This window comes from Stegastes partitus, unplaced genomic scaffold (assembly GCF_000690725.1).
Source record: "Stegastes partitus isolate 25-593 unplaced genomic scaffold, Stegastes_partitus-1.0.2 Scaffold1282, whole genome shotgun sequence".
Lineage (NCBI taxonomy): Eukaryota > Metazoa > Chordata > Actinopteri > Pomacentridae > Stegastes > Stegastes partitus.
This window is the reverse complement of record NW_007579013.1, coordinates 80,939-101,602: the sequence shown is the minus strand read 5'-3', so window position 1 is coordinate 101,602 and position 20,664 is coordinate 80,939. Positions and strand designations below refer to the sequence as shown.

The following is a 20,664-nucleotide window of genomic DNA, read 5'->3' as shown; positions in this document are numbered from 1 at the left end:
TTGGAATATTAGAATTTTTTTTTAAAAAGTAAAATTTTAATGACGTAGCGTCACACATCACATTCCTGACTGAAAATCAATACCAACCCCCCTCTAGATGTGAACTCTTCTAATCTGACGGCCACTGAATGTGTTGGCATCAAGTCTGAATGAGCTTCCTGCTCACTTTCCATAAAAGCTGCTACGAGAGCTCATTAGGTTGGACATGAGTATCATCTACATATCACCTTGACCACGGCAAGTCTGACCCGCATGCAGTCACAGGCACTGGTTCTTTGAGTTGTGAACAGCAATTTGGATTTGATAAGTGGTTTCCACATTTCTGCACCAGTGTTATGTTTTTATGTTTTCATTAAAAAAATTTTTTTTTTTAAAGAAACAGTAACTGAAGTTCAGTTTGTTGCTTCCAGCTGTTTGTAGAAGTCTTTCCTCAAAGTTAACTAAAAACCTGCAGCAGGATCCATGTGAGTGTCTCAAAAGCAAGACAATTGTGTGCATTTACATAAAACAGCTGTCATTTTATTTATTAGTTATAATCATAAATGATTCCAGACATGGACACGGTTTAGGATCTAACAGCAACTCACACTGTGGACAGGTGAGCGATCACATAGATTCACAGATTATTGGGATATTTTTACTTTACTGTTGGCAAAGTAGTAATTAAATTATTATCACAGAACTTTTTAGTATTTAGGAAATCAGAAATAAACGACACTATTAGTTTTTAGATAGTGTAATAAACTTGCCATTAGTTAAGACTTACTCTTGTGTTTATTAGTACATTGTAGTGTATTATACATAACTTGATGTGTTATATGATCTCGTTTAAATGACAAATACTGAAGTTAGGAACAGTGTAAAAGTGACTTAGTTGTGAATGAAAGACTGTCATCGCTTAAACAAATTTATGAAGTTGCAATGTCATGTATCCCAATGAAAAGGGCTTTGTTCAAACAATGTTTAAACAATTTAAATAAATAAAACTAAACTATCCGAACATCATTGTGTCAAATACTATGGGCTAAGAGCAAATCCAAAAGTTGGTTCAAGAAATATAGGTAAAAGTTTAGTTTAACTTCATGCAAATAAGCTGTGACGTACCGGAACCGGAAGTACCATTTTTTTCCTTTTTTTTTTTTTTTTTTTCATGTTGTTTCTCGTCTCGCTCCGCGCCAGCACGAAGGCTCGGGCATTTTACACTAAAAATGGAGTATAAACTGATCATGGCAGTGTCCGGCTTCCCGAGTCTCTACGACACAAACTCTCTGACCTACCGGGACCTGACCATGAGGAGCGACGCGTGGCGGCAGGTCGCAGAGATCGTCGGGGTCCCCGGTGAGTGCTTCAAGTTCTCCGCCGTCAGCAACAGCCACAGCGGCGCCGCTAACCCGCCGTGATGCCCGTGTGTGTCTGTCCAGCCGACACACACCGAGCAGCTTTACTGTGGATGCGAAGAAAGGCTCCATAAAAGCGCGTTTTGATCTGATTTACATCAAAGAAAAAGATCAAAACAATACGTGTCCGTCTCTTATTATGCTCCGATGGTCTGTGGCTTTTAGTGCCCGTTGGTTCCTCTTGAAGATGTAAATCTTTTAAGACACACCACAAACATATGGTTTCATTTCATGAGAGGGTTTAGTGTTTTAATAATACAGCTGAAGGTAGTATTTTGTAGTAAAAGTCACCTAAACAAGAAGAACTAGTGCGTTGGTTTCAGCTACCAAATCAGAACCACAGGTGTTGACCAACAGTATCAGTGATTTCCCCTGTGTTACCTCAGTGTGCTTTTTGGACTAAAATCTAAATAAAAGCAAAGATAATACATGCTTTATGTATAAATATCTAATCCATACTTGTTCACTGAAAAAAATTCAGGCCTCCATAAAAATGTCGACAAAGTTATTCTCCCTATAGACAACAACAACTCACAAGTTTTTACTCAAAGTTTAGCAAATAATCCTGAAGTGTGTCACAAACTGTAGATTTTTATTTTTTTTAACTATTATGTATTTAAATTGTCAGCAACCATCACTGACAGTCGTTGTATTTATTTACTATTTTTAAGACTTTTACTCTGAAAGTGGCCACTCTGTAATTATATTTTTTATTGACCCACGGATATAACAAAAGCTATATGGGCTGCACTTATAAAGCGCTTTTATCCAAAGCGCTTTACAATGTGTTTCTCATTCACCCATTCACACACATTCATACACCAATGGTGACAGAGCTGCCATGCAAGGTGCTGCCTGCTATTAGGGGCAACTTCGGGTTCAGTGTCTTGCCCAAGGACACTTCGGCTGTGGAGGGGCCGGGGATCAAACCTTGTGATTGGAGGACAACCTGCTCTCAGGAGACAAGTACTTTGCCTCTCATCCTTCTCACATTATGCAGAATACAAGAATCAGCTGTCATCATCCGTTCAGTTTAATGTTATTGTTCCCTTGAAAGGAAATTCTTTGTTAAAATAGACAAAGAGTTTAGAGCTGCAACTATTTTGAGTAACAGCTGCTCTTCTGATTTGTGCCTCAGTGAATCAGTTGCCTGTCAAACCTTTGCAGAGCTGATGGTGATTTCTTTAAATGCCTAGTTTTGTCCAAAAATCACCAAATATTCAGTTTACACAGATATGTGACAGGCTCCAGGCAGCACATCTTCCACTTTGAGATGTTTAAATCAGATAATATTTCCAGTTTTTGCTTAAAATGAGAATCACATATCATCAACATCACAGGTCTTAGTTTTTTTATTTTTTTTAAATAAAACCAGAAATCCTTGTTTGTTTTCTGTTTAAGTCATTAGTAATGTATACGTTTTTGACAATGTGCTTGGTAGCTCTGTATTTTCTCCATAACTGATTGAAGTCGTACGATTCTCTGAATGTTGCACCTCTTTTCATGTTCTCAAAACATAAAAGGATATCTGTGCTACTTTTTATTTTATTTTTTTTGCAGTATGACCAATAGAAATAAATAAAAGCTGAATAAATGCAATGCTTAGTTTTAGTTTTACTGCTTAAAATAGAAAAAATAAACTACAGTGTGATTGTTCTTTGAACAAAGGAACATGTCAGCCTGTATGACAGCGTGGCTCACTGATGGGTTCATAACGGAGCTCTAAGGTACAAAGGAACAAGATACACAAGACTCTGAACACAGTCGAATCACTTCAATGTGGAATTAGCTTTTTGTTAATGTGATAAATAACATCAGACTGTTCTGTCCTTCACCAGAGTCAGAGTGCAGACGGAAGTGGAAGACGCTGAGAGACCAACACAGGAGGGAAAGGCAGCGTGAGAAGGAGAGACGAGAGAGTGGAATTGGGCTCTTCAACTACAGGCCGTGGAGATACTCGTCCATTTTGTCATTTTTAAACCCATTTATTGATGCCAGGGCTGCAGGCACCAACGGGTGGGCTCTGGACCCGCAGTCCTCTCAGATTCAGATGTCTGAAATGGTGGGCTGCAGTACGACCACCGAGACACGGAGCGACGATGACGAAACTTACGGTGTGTAACTAACGATGCAGAACGGCTGATAAAAACAAAATCAGTAGTTATTTTAGTCTGGCATGAGTCCAAAAGATTTAGACCTGATTCAGAGCTGTGAGCAGCAGAGAAACAGGGCTGCAGTCAACCAGAGAAAATCTCAGTAGACTTAGAGCTGACCTACTCTTCAACCAGTGGGTCGGTCACAGGGAAACAAAAACGTTATCCGTAGATGAGCTGGATGGGCGATACCTGAGCTTACCTGCTAGCCATGTGGCCCTAAATGAATTAGACATAAACATAAAAAGCTGGTATTTGTACAGACTTGGCGTAGACCAGCGTGAATCTGCCCCATATTCATACGATATTCAGAACAATATAAACTCAGGATCACATCACAAGAACTGTTGAGGAGTTTAACCTCCCGTTTTTAGATGATATGCTGCCACTGCTGTTGAATTGTCATAAGTTTGCACTTAAACGTTTGGCCGTTCGTTTTAACTAAATGCAGCCACATTGATGACTTCTGCAAGTTAGATGTAGCAGTCTCTCTTAGGTTGATGGAGTTCAAAGTTGTGAAGACACAGCGGTGTTTAGAGGTAGTTCCTGTTGCCAAAAATAACAGATTCATCCAGGAAGTCTATTGATGTGGCACTTTCCTACTTACAAAGATAGAAAAAGGTGCTGTTGTTCAGTTTTAATTTTTTTTTGACTAAAAAAAGGAAACTGTTGGTCATACTTCTTGTTTTCAAAATATTTTTGTTGTTAAAAATAAGTTGTCAACAAATGTTTTTTTCTTTTCACAGTTTTTGTGACATCCCTTGTTATTAAGTCTCGAGGCTCAATTGTTAAAAGTCTTGGTTTTATCTGTGTTTTAGGCTTCGCTGTAGCAGACGCCACAACAACAACGTCATCGTCGTCATCCTCAGAGTTCATCCAGAGGAAGCGACTCTCATCCGCAAACTTTGACGCCGTCAGACTCAAAGAGGCAAAGGTTGAGGTGAACTCCGGCGCCGTTGCTACAGACGACAGCGTGCCGACACCACAACACGCTAACATGAAGGAGCTGTTTGAGATGATGATGCAGTCAGTTACGTCCCTCGCCACAACTTTAGCTTCTTCGCACTCTTCCTCGCAGCCCTCGGATCAGCCGATGCCTCCTGCGCAGTCCTCAGTCCTGCAGCCTGATCCTCTGACTCATCGCAGCCCGACGTCCTGGACCACGTCCAGGCTGAACCAGCTGAAGACGGAGGAGCAGGAGGCTGAGGTGGAGGAGCTGCTAGTCCAAACAGACGATGACGAGGATTGTCAGCCCGTGTCTCCCAGGCCGACCCGGACCAAGAGGAAGAGCACCGACATCCTGCTGGAGGAGTTCCTGAGGAGGATGGAGGCCAGGGAGGCCCAGAGGGACCGCGATGTGGATCAGAGAGACGATGTTACGCTGTTTCTGCTGAGCTTGGCTCCTGCCATGAGGAGACTGACGGCAGAAAAGCAGTCGTGGGTCAGAACCAAGATGCAGCACTTTCTGCATGAGGCTGAGTTTGGTGCTTCGAGTTTTCAGTGATCCAGAAACATTTCATATTTTACATTTTTATAAATTCTGTGTGGATCGCATATTAAGAAGACTTGGACAACATTTATTTCATTCTTGGAGAAGCTCATATATTTACATTTTTATAAACATGTAGCTGAATTTATCCTTTCCTGTGTTTTATGTGCTGTTTTTTTTTAAAATAAAACCCTTTTGTTACAGTAAGTTGAGTTTGTATTTATCAGTAATAATCAAACTGAGTGCTTAACTTTAATCTGAAAACAGCCTGTACGCAGCATCGTTTTGGTTGCAGTTGGTGCAGGGTAAACGAAATAAACTGAAAATCAATTTCAATTGCTTTCTTATTTTATTTTAAAAATCTGCACAACATTTTGACTTCATAATATTTCTTTGCCTTGAAGAAAAGATAAATTTTACAACTTTTTTGTGAACTTGCAAGAAGTAAATACAACCACCGCCACAGAAATAGATACACTGATACTGTTCATTTTCTAAGTTATAACAAAAATCATGTACAGAAGTTTGGCCACCCCCAAACCTGTTAATTAGTTTCGACCTATAAGGCAAGTCTGGAGTTCCTATAAGGAATTAATGAGTTTAGTTTCCCTACATATTTGCATTTACTATATTCTTTTTATGAATATAACACAAAACTAATACATTTATGCGAATAATCTTGAAGCACATTTAAGAAAAACAAAGCTGTATTCACAAACATAGTCCTTCCTTACCTGAGCAGGACAGGTGTTGCCTTCATCACAGAGAAACAGCGCCATCTAGCGCCATCTTGTAAAGACGTACGTCACATCCGGGTTCCGGAGTCAGCTGACCAAAACACGGAAGCGGCTCCAGTTGTGAAGCAGTCAGTGGGCTCAGCAAACAGAGTGAGGAGGAGAGAAGAAACAATATCGTGTTTTATGGACGTATGAGCCGTTTTCTTTTATCTTTTAGCGCCTCGACGTGACGCTGAGCTCTCAAACTGGTCGTCTGTCATCTGTGAGTAAAACGACGAGATACCAACACCTGGCTGTTTGTGTTTGAACCTGCTAGTTTGCTTATTTGGTCATTTTCTGAGTTATATATTAACTTCAGTCACTACAGGGGGTTATGTTTGATTTATACGTTCATATATAAAGCAGCTTATGTGAATGGTACGTTCATACCAAGTCAGTATTTAGCACATTGTAAATCCTAGAAAGAGAAATATTGTAGTGTGAATTGAACTTGAATGACAGGACAGAGTGACATTAGCAGGTATTTTGCACCATTTATTTTTATGAACCTTTTTTTTTTTAATTGTGAAAAGACACACAAAGATCAATTCCAGATCTCATCAAATCAGGTTCACCTCAAAACCCCACCACACCTAGACCTGGACTAGATTAACAGAGAGAGAGTAAAGAATCCTTAAAATGCATTTTCAGGTTTGTGGACTTTTATTCTATTTGTAAAAACAGAAAAATAAAGAAAATGCACCTTCATCTTCAGCAGACTGAGTCTAAGCAATCAGTTCATTTTAAATGGTGAACAGTACAGTTGACAAATCACAAAGGCTGCGCTTTAGGATGTACATTAATCAGCATGTGTGATGATCGGGGGTTAAGCTGTCATGTTCATGGTTGTTCATACAGACTTAATGGTGTTTCATGTGGTGATGGGCCATCCATTCACTTGTTTTCAATCATTTTGAATTATTTAAAAAAACAAACAAACTTGATTTAACCGGAAAACAGACTCCTTGAGATTAGGCATCTCTTTTAGAAGAGAGTCCTGTTCAAGAGAGAAAACAGCACATTTTAACAGGTAACGAACAAAACAGTTAAAATAAGATTTACATAAAGATTAAGAATGAAATACAGTATCTCACAGTTGAAAATAAAAATGTCACAAGTCAGTGATAATCATCATGTAGGGACAGTGTGAGTCCGTCATGACATCTGAATGTGTTTGCTTCTTACTACACAGTGAATATTACACTCAAGCTTAACTTTTAAAAATCCAAATCTGTTAGTCACACTGCAGACTGTGTCCGATGCAGTTCAGATCAAAAAGCAGTACACTCACAGTTGTTGGTTCAGGGCTACATCGACCCAGAAATGCAGAAGATCCCTTAAAACATAGTTTTAGATTTTTAGACCTTGTACTTTAAAATAACATAAAAGGATGATTTCACTGCTTTTGTCACACACAGATGGCATTAACTTGAGTCTAGACCAGAAATCACTGCACTTGCGAAACTTGAAGCTAATTCACAGGGAAACTAACTGTAATGACTCCTTAAAAATACGGTAAGGATGATGTTTCCACTGCTTTATTCCTGCTGAATCTGCACCACATTAACTGAGAAACAACAAAGTCTCTTTAAAAGACATTTTCAGATTTGTGAAACCTTTCCTCTATTTGCTAAGGCACACAAAAAGATCAAAAACATCCACACCCCGTCACCAGAACTACATCAAAGTCAGATTTGTGAAACCTTTACGTTGTCTTTTTCCACCTGCAAACCATATCGGATCAGGTCCAGGCCCAGTTAGAAACAGATTCAGATTCGTTTGTAAAACCAAAAAGGGGTAATTTTACTATTTTTTTTTTTCAAATGTGAACTGCATCAGATCAAATCCAGATCAAAAACTTCAACGCCTAAACCTGTCAAATCATCCAGAAAAGATTTGTGAAAACACAAAGACGAGATTATTTCACTGCTTTTATTCAACAAGATTGTGACAAGATGTCTAATCCTTAATAAATTGGCAGGAAGTGGAAGGACTAAGTCTTTGAAAGCAGCAAATGAGGCTCTACATCAAACAAAAAGCAGCTGTATTGTTTTGATTTAATATCATCCAACGTTTAATTTTAAGGTTTTCTAGCAGCTCTCTGGTGTCGTTCTCAGCCCACACCGAGCAGAAATATAAAGTGGAGCTAGTGATTTATCTGTGTGATATGGTTCCCTGTGACTTTATTACTTTAATGCCTTGAAGAAATAAATTATCCCGACACTCAATTTCAGTGGAAGAAAAGATTTTTTCACCCTGCTTTCTAACACAGTCATTTGTTCTCTTTAGCTGGTGGCCCAGCAGGGCTGCAGTTAGCTGCTGACGATGGTGAAGGTGTTTCGCAGTCCGGCCCGTCACGGCTACGCTGTGGAAGTGTCTCCGTTCATCCCCAACAGAGTGGCCTGCGCTGCCTCCCAGTACTATGGAATAGCTGGTCAGTACAAGGCAGTGATCACAGGTCTGATGTAAAGCGCAGAAGATTCTCTACAGCCAGTATTGTGATGATGCTTCCACACAGACATGGTTGGATTTATGTGAAAGGCCCCTCTTGACTCCCCACAGGGCAGTTTTATTACTCTGAACTCTACTGGACTTTATTCATGTAGAACTTTTCTGAAACAAAAAAACATGCTGAATAAAGAATGCGTGAGGCAGTCATTTTGTTGAATAGTTGATTAAAGTGGTCAACTCTTTGAGCCCCAGATATATTCTAGGTGTTTTCTTTGCTCCTGTCACTTCTATACTCACTGTGGACTCATTTTTCCCTGCAATATAAAGTCCTGGACATCTATGGGAACAACACAACCATGACTAGAAGTACGAAGAACATAAAGAGGTCTTCTGTGCACTATGACAGCGTTGCAATACCATATATGGAAACAAAAAAAGAAAGTTCTGTTTTTAGTGATTTGTTTTACAAATATTACAAAGAAAAACTGGACTCAACATGCAGAAGTGCCCAGACGTGTCACCAGCAGTAGATATTGTACTGAATGTTTTACAGCCTTTACAATCTCTGCCATTTTGACACTACGTTGCACATCAACTCTAGAAAAATATTTCACTGTGCTGAATGTATCTTCCCACAGCTTGCTGACAACTTGCTCTGGAAGCCATTTATGAACCATTCTGCATTTATTTTATTGCTCAAATCACTCAGGTTTTCCTGTTTTTGTCTCTTATCTGCTGTGTGTAAACACAGTCTGCAGTTCAGCTACAAAGTCCTTGATTTATTTTTTTGTTACGTTACTGTCGGTCACTACTGAGTCAGTCACGGCGTCTCAGTTGTGCTGTGAAGCGCAGAATTGAAAAGGTGTGTTTTGGCAACTTTTTAAGTAAGACATATTGAATCAAATCATTTCAATGAAACATCTGAATTTTAGGCGTAGATTTGGTTTACAGAACTTCATGACACATGTAAGTAGCTCAAAGGCTGTGGAAGAGTTAAAATATGATGATTCTTTTGGTTTCTATAGTTGTTTTTGGACTCTGATAAGTGGCGTCATTTTTATGAAGTCGTGTCACTTATAAAGTCGGGGACCAACGTGTACCCTGGTTTGTCTTCGTATAATCATCGTTGTCTGTGAGCATCTTATCAGACAGTATGAGAGGGACACTGAAGCAGCTTTTAGCACAAAAACACTTTTGTCATCTGCATCTGATAAATATATTTGAAGAATAAAATAAAACTCTATTTGACTAAGCGCTCTGTGTGGGTTTTGTAGGTTGCGGCACGCTGTTGGTCGTGGATGAGACAGAGGCCGGGGTCGCTTTAGTGAGAAGGTAAAGTTCTTCAGTTCTTTGTCTCAGTGTCTCTCTCTGACATCCAGGCTTTTACATTGTGTGTATTTCAAAATGTCATTTTATTATTTTATTCTTTCCCTTTTTTCTTTTGGGTGGAAAAGAAGCTTTTAGGCATAAATTTTAATTGCAAATTTTCAACTTATGTCAGAGACTCATAAGAGAATTTTAATAAATCAGTGAAGAACATTTAACAAACAAAACAGATTGTATTGTAGCTAGTCAACGTAAAATACAAGAAACTCATAAAATCAAAAGAAAGACAAAAAAAAAAAGTCTTGGCTTTGGGGCCAGATTTAGCACTGGTGCAGCTATGGTGTCCTTTATGGTGATTTTTAGTTGTAGTTCCTGTATTTGTGAGTGAACGCAGTAACACGGGTGTGTGTTTGTGTCAGCTGGGAGTGGGGTGACGGTCTGTTCGACGTGGCGTGGAGTGAAGCTAATGAACACGTCTTGGTGGCCGGAGGAGGAGACGGCAGCCTGCAGCTGTGGGACACAGCCAATCAGAGCGCTCCGCTGAGGGTGGTCAAAGAACACACACAGGAGGTGAGACAGACACAAACACACACATTAATTAACTGCCTTGCTGTGGACAGTGTGTTTACTGTAACCTGTGTGAAGGTGTACGCTGTGGACTGGAGCCAGACCAGAGGAGAGAACCTCATCGTCTCTGGATCGTGGGATCACACTGCCAAAGTGGTGAGATTTGCTTTGTCTTTTCTTGTATCACTTTCGTTGTCTTTCTCCTCACAGCGTCCTGTTTTTGTGTTGTTTTTTTCCCCTCCAGTGGGACCCAACTCTCAGCCGATCACTGACCACACTCAGAGGTCATGAAGGGGTCGTCTACAGCACCATTTGGTCTCCCCACATCCCAGGATGCTTTGCGTCTGCTTCAGGTGAGCACACATGAGCACCATGCAGTGACCAATGCCATTTAATTTCAGGTTGTATATGTTCACACTAACTTCACTTGTAACCTGATGAGCGCGATCAAAATTCTCAAAATTTGAGTTTTTAATGTTTATTGTGGGTGAAGAAGAATCGACACTCTCAAAATGAGGATCTTGAAGTTAGCGCCTCTTTATTCAGGAGTTCTCAGAATCTCACACAACACAGGATCATGGGAGAGGATGTAAAAGGACCGTCAGCATTTATATTCTTCTACCTTTGGAGGGGCAAGTTCTCTCTGTTCTGGGCAGTTTGTCTTTGTCTGGTCATGGGAGGATTGCTTTACGTTTGTCTTTCACCTTGCATAGGAACACATCACTAATTTCCCTCTCAAACGTCACAGGAGTGTAACTCTGTGTCAGCGTCTTATTTCTCTAAGAACTCTTTCACATTCTGACAGACTGTTAGACACACGGAAGACAGAAAAAGTATTTCCATCGTTTATTTAATAATAATTTGTGTAGATTTCTGTTGGATCAGGGTGACGTACTCTCGTCACAAGGTGGCGGTGTTGCAGTGTTATTGCGTCGTGCGCCAGTTGCAGGTTTTCATTCGTTTCACATCTCAGGTGCTCAGTTTCTATCTCTGGACTTACAGGTACGCATACAAAAGAAACAAGTGTTTGATTTGGTTTTCCAAGGTGGCAGATAAAATATGAAGCTTTCTTTAAAGCATAGATGTTTTACCACGAGTTGTAGGCGCCCATGTGTGCAGTGAGGCAGGTTTAGCTTCCTGTAATTATTCCTGCAGTTTATAGCAGCCATTAAATGATCCTAATGTGTTTTCAGTGTCGGTGATAAGGGACCAAATCTACAGCCCTCATTGTGTGTGAACGTTTAATTGAATCTCTGACTACAGGGAAACTCCTCTTACACATAAATCTAGAAGATATCTACTAGATATGGACTGAGGAGTTTTGTTCCCCAAGAAGAGGAACAATGACAACAAATCAAACCTGTTTCAATGGACACCGGACTGTTGTGACAAGTAGTGAAGCTATCATTTAATCCTAACCTGAATCCTAACCTCTCTTATGAATTGAAATGAAATGAAATGAAAAATACTTTATTTATCCCAGAAGGGAAATTCAATATGATTATTTTAATTATTATAAATTCTCTTATGCTTAAAAAACTATTTTCTTTTTCAAACTGAATACATTTCACCTTCTCATCTGCTGTGTTTTATGTAAGGAAACCAGGCTTAGCATATAAGATCTAGACGACAACATAAACAATCACAATAGTTATACATTTATTCATGTGGCATATTTTGAAAGTAGCCTTGCCTCTTTGCTTTGCCATTTTCAAAGTGGAAGCAGAATACCAAACACAACACCGTGTACATTCACAACATGCATGACTTGAAGAAATGTGTGCATTCAGTAGTATTCCTGCTAACAGATGATATTTGGTCATTTAGTCTGATGTTACTACTGGAAAGTTTCAAATTTAAGGAATTGTTTGATTTTTGTAAATTACGATTTAAATTATTCTAAAGTGACACAAAACAACAAATCAATCAGGTGAGATGTGTTGATTATATTACATGTTTTATTACATCGTAAAAATAAATTCTATTCATTGTTAAACTGGACGAGTTGACTTTAGTTCAAAACATTTAATTAAGAAATTAATCTGTTGAAATCTGTTCTAGTCAAACTGTCAATTGATTGGATGGAATGAGTTCAGCACACAACTATTAAACTCAGTATTTTTAAGTTAATAAAACTTATTTATTTAGTTTCATGTTGTTATTTAAATTTAAACCTAGTTTTCATTTCAGTCATTTTCCCCCAGTTTGCCAGTTAAACCCTAATTTACCAAATGTATGAAAAAACTGATGAAGGGAGACGTCGGTGCAGCTTCCTCAGCATCAGTGGATGAATTGATCCATGATTATCTAATTAATGTAGGAAAAAGTCAAACAAAACGACAGCATATTTAAGTGTAGACAACTTATTGATAATAATTGATCAGATTTATAAAGCGTTTTTCTAGACGCTCAGAGATTCTTTGCACTTTCAGTTATTCATTCACACACATTCATTCTGGTGGTGGTAGTTACGATTGTAGCCACAGCTGCCCTGGGGCAGACTAACAGAGGCGTGGCTGCCATTCTGCCCTCCGACCACCACCTCAAACAATCCATTCATACGCATTCACACCAGATGGCTGAAGTGTCTTGCCGAAGGACACGACCATGACACAGGCTACAGGGCGGAATTGAACCGCTGACTTCCGACTCGCTCTACCATCTGAGCCACAGCCGCCACTGCTAAACAGAAGGCCTTTTCAGAGAAACTGTAATGAGAAGACGCTAGTTGTTTTCTTTGCCATGTAACAAACCCTGAAATGAGCCAATCAGAAGCCGGTAAAGTGCTGCAGCGATGATAAGATTATGAGATCCAGAATACAAAAACGCATTTCTGATCGAGTCCAAGATGTTTGTGAAAACAGTGATGCCATCAGTTGTTTTACAGATATACTGTAATCAGTACTATTAATATTAACTGTTTTGGTAGAAATAAACTCCAGGTTAACACTGGGTTGGTGAAGCGCATTGTGTTTAGTTATGAGTAAATACGTTGTGCAGCGGCCTCCTGGAGTCCTAACCAGAGATAAATCAGGCGCTCCTCATGGTGACGTTTCTCCAAATACTCAACTATCGGAGACGATTTGACTAAAGGCGATACAGCAGCACCTTGGTAATAAAGATCATATTGGAGAAGTGCAAGTGTTCTCGGCAGTGGGCCCGCTCTGCTCTCGCTCTATCAAGGAAGAGTTTTAGAAATCAGCCTCATTCACAAGACTATTAAGTCAGTGAGTTTGCGCCCAGAGGGAGAGCTCGGATTATCTTATCCGTTTGTGCGGGAGCGTATTTTCACTTTATCAGAGGGGTGGAGCCGCGCTGGTGATGGATGCGCGTTTCGTCAGAGCCGCTGATCAGATTGTGGAGCAGCTGGAATCAAATCTGCAGCAGCTGCTTTCAGGTTCAGGATCAGTTTGTGAAGCGAACTCAAACAAGTTGGCTAATGAGTTTGGCTTAATTGGTTTGTGAGAGTTAGCGGAAATCTCTGATGAGATTTTAGAACGGGAAGACGTTAAGCTCCTGTTGCTCACACACCGTATTTTTGGTTCAACAATGTGACCTTTAAGCTTCAAGCTCTTCATATTCAAACGAAAATAGAAAATTTGATATATGAAAAATACTTAAGTGAGATGAACCCTTACTGCATCTGACTGCTGAATAGTGTGTTTGTGTTATTTACGTTTTATTTTCTAGCCATTAAAACTGCCAGATGAGCTGTTAGTGGTTCCTGTTTGTGCTGTAGCGATGCATTTAGAGACAACTGGAGACAACTGCAGCTATATCTTCTGTCTGTCTTTTCTAAGTCTATTTACGAGCATTTGTTAATAATGATGACCACAATGAATCGACCTGAAAACATTCAAACATCACGTCAGTGTGTTCAGATTTCAAAAATAGGTTACAACTCCACTTATGTCGTATATCTCACTATTGATTTCTTTATTTCCTCTGATAGCCGAGTGTCTTTTTTGTTGGAGTGGGGATGTTAATGATTATCAGATTAAAAATATATTGTTATATATGTTGGTTCTGTAGCAACCCGAGGAGGCCGTCATTAGAACTACGAGGTTCTGTTGTGGTTAAAGATTTGTAGCTAGCGCTCACATTTACATGTCAAGCCTTAGTCTAGAAGGACTGCGTTTCCGACACTGATTGGCTGATATAACTACGTCATGTGTGTAATTTTAAAATCAACAGTACCTGGAGAAATGTCTGCTTTGCTTCATTCATATTAGTAATTATTGATTGATAACATTGTTGACTATTGGTTAAGAAAATTGCCTTGAACTCGCATCTCAAGTCTGGAACGTCAGAAACTTTATTTGAATGCTTCTTAGGTTTTTTCTCCATAAGCTCTAGTGTACTCCTCAATACTAGAAATACAGTTCAGAAATCATGTCACAGTTCTTTATCATCTTCTGTGAACTTAAACTCAAGACTCCTGGTTGTAGGAAAAGGAGAAGTTAAACCAAAACTGTAAATAAAAATAAGTATGAAAACCTGAGTGCAGATCAAAACACTGCGTAAAACTCAGCAAAGTTACAGGTATGAGTTTTGGCCGTGCTCTGGTTGCTGAAAACACTGAGAAAATGCAGAAATTAAAGGTGTGTGTGTTCCTCAGTTTAACTTCAGTGTCACGCACAGGTTGAAACACAAAAGATTTTTTTCTCATTAATCTTCAAATGGTCTAATTTCACAAGGTTTTTTTCTTTTTGCCTGATTAAAATGTGACCACTGTGTCCTTAGTAATCTCCTTGTGCAGCGACACACTGCTCCCAGTGCTCCCGCCATGTTTGGAATGCGTTCTGGTAATTCTGTTCGGCAAGAACATCAAGTCACTGCGACGCGTGCTGGATCTAATCCACTGTGTCACAACGGCAGCCCTTCAACTTTTCATTTCAAATTTCTTTCTGGGGAAAATTAAAAAGTCACCGGGAGTCACATCTGATTAGTAGGGAACTTGGAGACTGAAGTAGTGAATTATGTTAATGTGGCCGCCTCATAGATGTCCAACCAACAGTCTGAAACTGAGAAAAATACAAAATTAGAAATAAGATATTCAGTTTAGAAGTAATTTAATTTAATTCTGAGGGATGCAGCAAATACTCACATTTGAGAAAACAGAAGCAGAGAATGTTTGGAAGTTTTAGCTTTATCAGTCGTAGATTTTTTTGTCACTAAAATGTAATGATTTTTAATACAGGCTTCGTGTGTCATGACATATAAAGAAAGATTTGTTTGAAATAAGAATAACTTACCTGCAGAAACAAGAGTTGGAGTATGACTTGTGGAGTTTCAGATCAGTGATACAGAGTTCATTAGATCTGTTTGCAAACTGAGTCCAGATCAGATAACTGTGGCTCTGGAGCTCTGCAGCTCCGTGATTTACTGAGCACTGACCTCCATAATAAAACCATTACCGTGGGCTGACTGGCCGCGTCGTGCGCTTACAGCTGCTTACCTCCACGTTCATCTAATACATCAAACTGCAGAAGCTCGTCCAAACAAACACCGCTGCATAAAAAAACCCCCCAAAAAACAACCCTGTCACAGTCGACTCACTGGGTTTCAGTAAAGCTCAGATTCTGTAAACACACCCACACGGTCTTGCTTTATTTTATACGTGCTAATTATTTTCATGTATTTAAATGACTCAGCACTCAACTAAACCTTAAAATGAGATCAGAGTCACCGTAATTCATCCTGAAAAACACATTTGTGCCAAAGACGCTCGGTACACAGGGGTGAATATAAAATACACAGTAGAAAAATACTTGTGTTCCAGTGTTGGTAAAATATACTGTTGGCACTTTAAAATCTGGCACAGTAAATTCTGAAGGTTCTGAACTATTAAACCCATCAAGGCACGATCTTTGTTTCAGGACAGACACCAGGATTCTGAGAGCACACAAACTCGACAACAGCCAGGTTTAACTTTGTTGTTGAGTTGCTCACACAGTTTACGCTAACGAACAACAGCTGATTTGGCCTGTCATTTTTTTAAAACTGGTGAAAGTAGCGTTAGTTCCTGCTAAACATGCGAAGCTGCTGCCTCAATATTATGTACGCTGCTGTTTGCTAAGAAGGAGAGAATGTTGTGAATGTTGGTGTGAAGCTGCTTTTACCAATTCGTGAGTCAGTCCTCCAAAGTCCGTCCTCAGCGGTCCGACTCTTCTCTTCCTGGGTTGTGAATGTTGCGTCCACAGCGTGTTTGACAGCTTTCCACTGTTCCTTTGTGTGTGACAAGGTTGTGTCGTTGTCACAGACTGTGTGATGGATCATCTCGTGTCCCACTTTGTTGCCAGAGTGGGACATTTGCTGGCCATCCTCTTGTGTGACTGGATGCACAAAGACCTGCTCTATGCCGATGACCTTGCCCTTGCAGCCCCTACTCGTAAAAGCTTTGCCAAAGTCCTTGAGATTCATGGACTCCAAGGATTGCAAAGCTGGCCAAATCAGCCACTCCAAGACCAAGATCTTGCTTGTCAGCTCCTGCAGCAGCCATCCCAGAGCTGGCGGTCATGCTCTGTTAACTAGTCAAGTATTTCACCTTCATAGACATCATTATCTCCGCCATGATACAGTGGATGCCAACATTCAAAGCAGCAAAAGCAATTATGAAGCTAGCCAACTTTGGAAGAGAAAAGGTATTTTATGCTGCACAGAGATGAAGGTGTAATGCTCCTTGATTTATGAGGCCTCTGGTGCTGCGTTAGTGCCCTTCAAGAGTCAAACCCAGAGGCCTGATGTGTTAGACGTGCATGCCCTCTGTTGACTGGAAAGTGTGTCTTGGTTCCACCACGTCTGTAAGGACTTCTGTGCTAGGACGGATCAACCTCTGCTTCTGCCACCTGCAAAACAACAAGAACAATGCAGGATTAGCCTCAGTCTGCTTAGGACCACTGAACCAGAATCCTCATGGTTGGAAAGACCGTGCTGTAGATGGAGGGGTGCAGGGCATGAAGATCTTTGACTCTGTGGCTCGACCCTTGAGTGTTCTTCCTGGAAACTCAAGAGTCAAGAGTTCACATCCATAAACTCTCCGTTTCAGTCATCTTTTCAACAGATGTTGAGCTTTTGAGCTTGGGTTTTGTAAAAGATGTCAGATTGGAAACAGTAGCATCAATGTCACTTTGAATTCTCTTAGTCTTTATTTTAGTCAGTAGTACGACCTTAAACTAAGTCCTGATTGGTCCTGATAACAACCTTCAGGTCTCATAAATGTGAGACAAATGCTGTTTTGTACTTTGAAGCAGGCTTTTCTGCCTTCCAGATGTGCCATCTGTCAACCAGTGAGGTATGAAGAGATATTTTCATTTGTCTAAATGTAATATTGCCAAATATAGTCATATCAGTGTAGATAAAAACAGGTATTCACACAGAAGAATTACATTTAACTAAAGTTATTATTATGGTAGGTTCTTTTAGATGAACGGGGATCCATCCAGATTTAACACAAGTTAATAGCACAAGATTCAAACAGCCTCAAGTTGAAGATACACAATCAGCTCATGGTTCAGAATAGTTCTGGTGCCCGAATAAAATGGTAGAATCAACGTTGCCTCTCTACCAGTTAAAGAAACAAACATGGAGTGGATGTGAACACAGGCTGAATATGAGCAGAGAGCTGGTTTTGTCAAAGCTTTATTTAAGGTGCCCAGTTGATGGGTGGTTTCCTGCAGCAGCCCGAGGTGAAGGTCTGGAGCTGCACTCTGCTTTCTGACCTGCAGCAGCGAAGATACAACACCAGAACAAATTACCCTCTGTGGTTATCTCTCTGTGTGTCTCTGCCACCTGCTTCAAGTTAGTGCAATTCAGCTGAATCCAGCTTTCTCTGTATTTGTTGCCCCTCTTTTCTGCTCTTTTTTTCTCTCCCCCCTTTTCTCTCCCCTAAAGGCTTCAGTCACCCTTTCCTTCACACCGACAAAATCCTCCTGCAATCAGGATGTGAAATGGCAGGTCAGATGTGGGTAATCGGGAAATACTGAGCAGAGCTTTGCTGCAATCTGTAGACTGTTTGTGTAGTAATGTGATAAAGTGGGGACACTTGCTCAAATGAGTGATTCCCCTACAAAGTAAAGGAGAAAAGTCGGATGAAGTTCAAGCACTGAAAGGAGATAAAATGTCACTTTAAATATAAAATATTTAACTGAAAGTTTTATATGTAGTAAAGTCCTCAAGGAGTCAAAAGCACTAATAAAAGCACATTTCAGTGTTCAGTTGAGACTGAAGCCAAAACAAACAACGTCATGTTGCAGATATTACGTAGATACTTGAAAATTAAAACATTTCTTCTCATGATCTGGAGTAAAAACTAAGGCAATGGTAAAAGAAAAGATGGGACACATTTTCAGTGTCTCCGTCACCAAACATGCGAAGTGATCACGGTGAAGAGTCCCAACTAAAAGCAGCTGGAGAGTAAGAGATGGCTGCGTTTAAGTGTGAGTGCTGAGTGGAGCTGAAGGATCAGAAAGCAGTTACATTAAGCTGTCTGCGTTTTGAAACACTGTTGGGTGAAAAAGGTTTGCCTTTCCTGCTTGCTTTTTGAAGAGCTGTGTCCACAATTAAACTCTTAAGCATGTACCAAGTGAATATCTTCTTTTTTCACATATTATCTCACAAAATCGTTAAATGTTGGTTACAAAATCCTCAAACTCCCTGAAGCAGAATGATTTTAAAAGTTTGATTCAGGGAAATGCTTGCCCACTTGTTTCCCTGAACGGAGATGAAGGGTGCACAGTTAGCGTGACCCATAGAGACACACAATGGACACATTATTTGGAAACACATCAGGCTGAAGCAAGCCAGAATAGTTTTTAATGTTGGCTTCCTCTCAGCAGACGTTAGTCACGGACAGGAAGGCAGCCTGAAAGCAAGTGTCGGCTGATGCAAGCACTGAAAGGAGTTGAAGTGACGCTCAAGTGCTGAGTTAAAGTCAGTTGGACAGTAGAAGCAGCTGAAGTTGGAAGGATGGAGGTGTTCAAGTGTTTCGAAAGTAGTTAGACTTTTGTTTGAAGCCGTAAACCTGCATCTGCATCAATGATTTCGAATGAGTGTGTAGCTGAACCTGAATGTTGTCTATCTGTCCTCACAGTCACAGTCCTGTGTGTGTGTGTGTAGGTGTCTGTGTGTGTGTGTGTGTGTGTGTAGGATTTGCCAGAGACTGAAGCGCTCACCATCCAAGTGATGTTTGCAGGACACCGAAACACACACACCTCTGTTAATTATACGTGTTTGTCTGTGTTTGTTCCACGGTAGCAGGTAGTGTCTGGTTAAATAATTGATAGCAGGCGTACATCAGAGACAAAGGTTTACCACACACACACACACACACACACACACACACCACTTCTGTTGTTGTTCACCTCGCTGAGTGTCGGTGGTGTGTGTGTGTGTGTGTGTGTGTTGTGCTGTGGCCTCAGGGAAACTTTGGCATAACATGAACTGCAGCTCCGCTCTCTCTCTGCTTCCAGACACGACTCACAAACACCTGAGTTCGTAGCTTCTGGGCGAACACAGCTAGAAGTAAAGGTTGCTCAATGGAGTTGACCTGCAACACCTCACTCTCACCTAACCTCTTGACCAAAACAATACAGCAACCTTCGGGGATTAATATCATAGTTTCATGCTCCCTCACATTCAGCTTCACCTCCAGATGAAGTGGTTCAGACAAGAGCTGAAACTATTTGTGGATTTGAATAACAGATTAATTCTTGTGGTCATTTTTTAAACTGTCAAAAAGTCTCTAGTTCTTCTTACATCAGTTGAAATGATTGAATGTTCTGTTCAGTTTTATGCGACAGTAAACGTTATAAATTTTGGTTTTATACTGTTGGTCGGACAAAAGAAGCAGCCTGAAGGTATCAGTTTGGACTTTAGGGAATTGTGATGACTAATTCTGAAGAATCAGATAGAACAATCTGTCAGTTGGTCAGTACTGTTATAGATATCTAAACAAATTATTGGTGTATTAACTATTTATTTACTTTTTACCTGTCTTACTTTATTGCAGCCGTGTAACTTTCATTTGTTACTTGACATGTTTCATTTAAAAATATGCCAAAACTGAGCGTACTAACCAGAGGCAGCAAAACTTCAACCGAGAAGCTGTTTGTGACTCATCTGTGACCAACGCTGATGTGACAAAAATTCTAAAATTCAGGGACTTTTCTGCTGAACTTGGCCCAACTGAAACAACTCTAATTAAAAACCAGAGAGGAGAGTATAGAAACAATTTAAAGCAGTAAAGTACCTTTATTATGTATGGTTACCATTTTTCCAGTATTGGTAGCAACTGTGTGCACTTGAAAAAAATGTTGTACATCTTAGAAGACATTTTGAATTATCCCGAAGGCTATATATTGCATTGAACAATGTGCCCACTTTGTCCATCCATCCATCCATCCATCCATCCATCCATCCATCCATCCATCCATCCATCCATCCATGACTCATCCATCCATCCATCCATGACTCATCCATCCATCCATCCATCCATCCATCCATCC

General features: G+C 40.1%; 2 protein-coding genes across 3 annotated transcripts in view; both read left to right on the top strand.

Annotated features, from left to right (window-relative positions):
* Positions 1 to 1,139: 1,139 nt before the first annotated feature.
* On the top strand, positions 1,140 to 5,375 carry LOC103369399 (uncharacterized). Of its 2 annotated transcripts, XM_008298104.1 has the most exons (4): positions 1,140 to 1,338; positions 3,236 to 3,511; positions 4,369 to 4,490; positions 4,629 to 5,375. In XM_008298104.1, the coding sequence occupies exons 1-4, from the start codon at positions 1,209 to 1,211 to the stop codon at positions 5,052 to 5,054; spliced, it is 954 nt and encodes a 317-aa protein (XP_008296326.1). In that variant the 5' UTR covers positions 1,140 to 1,208; the 3' UTR covers positions 5,055 to 5,375. The 2 variants fall into 2 exon arrangements, with proteins under 2 accessions (XP_008296326.1, XP_008296325.1); XM_008298103.1 differs by having other exon boundaries at positions 4,369 to 5,375.
* A 521-nt stretch (positions 5,376 to 5,896) lies between these two features.
* pex7 (peroxisomal biogenesis factor 7) overlaps positions 5,897 to 20,664 on the top strand; it is a 75,098-nt gene continuing 60,330 nt past the window's right edge. Inside the window, exons 1-6 of the mRNA XM_008298102.1 lie at positions 5,897 to 6,038; positions 8,105 to 8,249; positions 9,541 to 9,598; positions 10,012 to 10,162; positions 10,238 to 10,315; positions 10,404 to 10,512. Of these exons, the coding sequence (XP_008296324.1) occupies positions 8,141 to 8,249; positions 9,541 to 9,598; positions 10,012 to 10,162; positions 10,238 to 10,315; positions 10,404 to 10,512 (505 nt within the window). The 5' untranslated portion in view covers positions 5,897 to 6,038; positions 8,105 to 8,140. The remainder of the gene's footprint in view (positions 6,039 to 8,104; positions 8,250 to 9,540; positions 9,599 to 10,011; positions 10,163 to 10,237; positions 10,316 to 10,403; positions 10,513 to 20,664) is intronic.